The 4,353-nt window shown below is 31.3% G+C and overlaps 1 protein-coding gene across 4 annotated transcripts; it reads left to right on the plus strand.

Annotated features, from left to right (window-relative positions):
- Positions 1 to 1,068: 1,068 nt before the first annotated feature.
- LOC136230587 (uncharacterized) lies at positions 1,069 to 3,402 on the plus strand. Of its 4 annotated transcripts, none has more exons than XR_010689462.1 (5): positions 1,069 to 1,224; positions 1,326 to 1,828; positions 2,340 to 2,394; positions 2,791 to 2,919; positions 3,134 to 3,402. XR_010689462.1 is itself a non-coding variant. In XM_066019710.1 (5 exons), the coding sequence occupies exons 3-5, from the start codon at positions 2,386 to 2,388 to the stop codon at positions 3,215 to 3,217; spliced, it is 318 nt and encodes a 105-aa protein (XP_065875782.1). In that variant the 5' UTR covers positions 1,069 to 1,224; positions 1,326 to 1,828; positions 2,340 to 2,385; the 3' UTR covers positions 3,218 to 3,402. The 4 variants fall into 4 exon arrangements, 3 of the variants coding, with proteins under 3 accessions (XP_065875782.1, XP_065875780.1, XP_065875781.1); XM_066019710.1 differs by having other exon boundaries at positions 2,340 to 2,490; XM_066019708.1 differs by lacking the exon at positions 2,340 to 2,394.
- The last annotated feature ends 951 nt before the right edge of the window (positions 3,403 to 4,353 follow it).

Genomic DNA, 4,353 nt, shown 5'->3' on the forward strand with positions numbered 1-4,353 from the left:
AATAGTTATTATCTGGTGTGACAATCTATATATCAATTGACGTGTTAAAATAGTAACATACCGCAGTTCTATTCACGATGAAGTTTGATTCACCCATAACTGGATCGTCCAAGAGAAGTTTAATATGTTAAAAAATAAATATTCAAGAGCTTAATATTTCCATTTAAAATATTAGAGTTTAAGATCAATGACTTAATAATGTAAAAATTAAATTGATAAGGGGTTAAATATGCATTTTTTTTTAAAAATCAGATATCATATTAATTTAATTATATTTGATATATTTAAATATATATATACCGTGCATTGCACGGGTGCAAGACTAGTACTACATAGACTCAATATAATTCTTTCTAAAATATTATCAAACCATTACTAAATATTTTTTTCAATTCTCCAACGGCTATCGGGGCTCCACTATAAGAAAAACACAGATCTGCTACGGAAATCTGCTACAAAATTTATATTTGTAGGAAATATAAGAAAGAGCTACGGTTTCTCCTACAAACGTGTTTTGTAGGAGTTCTCCTACGAAGTCTCCTACAGAACTTAAAATATTGTAGGAGATTTTTGGAGAAAAGGTTCCCTCCATTACTTACCTACAATCTCCTACAAATTAATTGTTTCTCCTACGCATTTATTTATAGGAGTTAGATAATAATAAGAATATACTTATATATTTATTTATTTTCTCATTTTTTTTCTCCCTTAAGTTGAAATAAAAATTAGTGGTGAAAAAATTATTCACAACTCGATAACGTGATATTAAATCCACATACAATAAAAATCATTTAAACGAATTTTAATTTCATTAAATATCTTTTAATTTTTAATTTCCTTTGTCTATTTTGCATTTAGAATACGAGTATATCTTTCTATAATAAAATCTATTCTTAGAAAAATAATTTTTGAATATTTATTAATGCAATATTGTGCACCAATTATTCCAATGCTACCCTCTAATCTGAGTTTACCCTTTTACCCATATAATTCAAAACCCTCAGGTAGTTGTGAAAACGGTGCCGTCTAGGAAAGTTTCTAGGGTTTCTTTTCCTTTCATCAAGTCTGCATCCTTTTGCCTCACTATTCTCAAAGTCTCTATGTCAAGCTTCTACGCCTCCCTCTCACCTTTCTTATTCTGCCCACTTTTCCGTCGAGTGACTCCTCGGACTCTCATCGGTGCGAAATGCTTGAGCCTCGATTTTCTATGGAATAGTTTCTTAGGTAATTTTTTTGCTGTGAATTTAAAGCTTTAACACTATTATAGATGATTTTTACTTCTCTTCTAATGTTTTCTCTTGGTTGTCGGTGCCCTGCTAATGCAGGTTCTTTTTCATTCCAGGAACTCTGATATGGCTTGCGGTGTTGCAATGGTTATTCACTGGAATGTTTCTTCGGATCGTCTTTTGCTGTTTCTAAAATAGATTATTATTTCTTTTTCATGTTCTCTTTCATCACTCATCCTCTGTTCTTTATTTGCTTTCCCGTCTCGTTCTTCTGTTTAATTTATCTCTAATTTCTTCTTCATTTTCCAACTTTCTAGGGTTTCTTCGGATTCGGCGTGAAATGAATTGCTTTGGATCCGGACATAGTCTTGGCTTTAAATATTGCTCCTCAAATGCAATACTGGACCAGGGCTTTGTCAGACCATCGGAAAGCAAAGATTGCAGATTGTATTATCCGATTGGTTTCATTAGGAAGCCGAATCTCTGAACTGAACGGGTTCTTTATCAATTTGGGTAACAAGGACGATCTGTGCACTGAGAAAAACGGAAGATCCATAATGATGGAATCGCTGCACTTTAAGCGTTACCATCATGCTCTAGAGGTACTCAATTTCAGTTCATCATTTATTTGTTATTGCATTTTGTTTTTAGTTTTTAAATATTCTTAACTAACAATTATATGTTTAGGAGAGTTTTTGGTTTGCTATATATGAAATTGTTCTGTGCTATTATTTAGGTTCTATTGCCTTTTGGTCTAATTTTAGATGGAATCATCTATGTCTTATCCCATGTTTATTTTTTTTAAACTGTTCCACCTTTTAACATCAAAGGCAATGCCAGAAAGCAGAGATTGCTGACTGTATTGTCCCATTTGTTTCATTGGGAATTCGAATATGTAAATTGAAAGAAAAGGCATAAGGCACAGTGATAACTATGTCAAGAGGGCATCGATTGTGGCCTCTAAAATACTACTTTTTCATTCTATAAAAGAACTTTCCATTGTTGGGCTTTCTGAGAAAATTAGAGAGTAAGGCTATGTTTAAATGGAGATGGTATAATGTGAAGCTCAAAATTTCATTCATACATATTGACTGTTGCTTTACTTCCATACAGATACTTCCAAACCTCTTCAAAATCTCGGGAATATGAACTGCATTACATGCTTCAGGTTGCATTGGTGCTTTGTCTGTTGATATTATTGCACCTTTTTCAGATTACTCAATATAATGCTTTGGAATTTCCTGATGATATGGCAAGAAAATTGGTAGGAAGAAACAAATCTAGATTTTACTCTTATTGTTGAACTAGGCACTTGAATTGGGTTGATAGCCATTGAAGTTAAGTTGAAATATGATATTTTCTCAAATGCATATTAAATGTTTTGTTATAACTTATAATCCACCTTATGAAGCAAATAATTGATTATTATTGTTTCTTTGAAGTTTTTTTTTTTTTTTCTAAAATGTCTTTATATCATGATGTGTGAGTTTGCTTTTAAGTGAATTTTTTATACTGGTTTCCCTAGCTTCTTGGTTGTTGATTCCATCATTTTATTGATTTACAGGACAAAGGTGTTCTCCTTGCAATTTATGATATTGTGCGGAACAACTTAAAATCATTACGGGGAGATGGCTACCTTGCTGATGAGGAAAGTGAAGATGGTTACACATGGGATTACATGATTTTTGATGAGGTACACAATGTTATGTCATGTTTCATGTTTACATGGTTACTCTGCTTTTATTTCTTGTATCTATTATTTCAGTTAAAGCAATATGTGTTCGAAAAAGAGAAGTTGGTGTCACTTTAAGCTATATACAATTTATTTTCCTTGTGTTTTTCTTTTATGAATTTCTTAATTATTTGATTTTAACTTAAGGTTTCTTCTTTTGCATTGGCCAAAGCAGCTTAATGTACCATGGAAAGTCATGGACCTTGAGATTACTAACATTATTGAGTTCGAGAAAGCACGCCAATGGAAGGTTATGTAACTTAGCCTAGTATCAACTAGACTTCTATATTGAATTTTTGTGTCTGAAACTTAGCGATGTAGTTAATATAATGTTGTTCCTCTTGCATGTTGATCTATTGTTTGATAAGATCAACTAGAACTTTTTGAAGTGGTGGAATTTAATGCTACTTATGTTTTAATTTTTCTATTTTATAGATGTTTATGTCTCAGCTTAGATTATGTTCATTTGTTTAATAATAATCCTTTGTATCTTTTAATTCTTTTTTTTTTTGTAGAAATTTCTCTTTATATATATATATATATAAAGAAAGTGAGAGTTCCCTTCAATCCAAAATTGCTTTTTATTAATACATTTTACCAAAAGATGGATAAAAGTCTCCTACGACATTCATAATGATGATGTGTGAGAATCTCCTACGGACCTTTAGTAGCAAATATCTGTAGGAAATATCTCCTTCAACCATCTGTAGGTGACTTTCTGTAGGAGCGTTCTCCGACAGAACGTAATTTCTGTAGGAAACAATCCCCTACGATACGTTCTGCTACCGATTTGTGTCTGTAGGAGATCCGTAGCTGACCGTCATCTGCTACAGAATTGTATTATTCTCCTACTAAATTTTCCGTATTAGATCAGTGTTTTTCTTGTAGTGCTCGAGCCTCCCCAACCCCCCTAGTTCCACCCCGCTTCTCTAATCATTAAAGGTTTAATAATTAAAGATAAAAGACTAGTGATTTGATATTTTCAAATGAAAAATCAACTCATATACTATAAAATTAGAATGATCCTAAACCTCAAAATGTTTTTTTTTTCCTATTTTATTTGCCACAAAATTTCAAAAGATATTTCTTGCATCACTTTTGTTCTTAATATTACCTTTTTTTTTTATTATTTATATGAGGAAAGAAAGCGACAAAACAAATACATGTAAAGCAAATTGAAGTATGGAATTTTTCAACAAAAACTTTAGATTCCATATTTTTGTAAATAAAGACGATAACGTTTCCTTATTTTTCGGGAAAATGAATTCTAGTTGTTAAAAAAGGAGTTTGCTTAGATAAGATTCTACCATATAAAAAACCTAAAAAATCTTTTATTAGAATTTTTTTTTTTATGAAATTCATTGGAAAGTATTTAAGAAATTAACTTCCGAATAA

The sequence above is a fragment of the Euphorbia lathyris genome, chromosome 5 (genome assembly GCF_963576675.1).
Source record: "Euphorbia lathyris chromosome 5, ddEupLath1.1, whole genome shotgun sequence".
In the NCBI taxonomy this organism is placed as follows: Eukaryota; Viridiplantae; Streptophyta; class Magnoliopsida; order Malpighiales; family Euphorbiaceae; genus Euphorbia; species Euphorbia lathyris.

Coding starts and splice junctions, on each gene's coding strand:
- LOC136230587 (XM_066019708.1), top strand. CDS start 1,619: ATGCAATACTGGACCAGGGCTTTGTCAGACCATCGGAAAGCAAAGATT. Junction 1,829..2,790: donor GTTACCATCATGCTCTAGAG/GTACTCAATTTC, acceptor ATTGATTTACAG/GACAAAGGTGTTCTCCTTGC. Junction 2,920..3,133: donor ATTACATGATTTTTGATGAG/GTACACAATGTT, acceptor TGGCCAAAGCAG/CTTAATGTACCATGGAAAGT.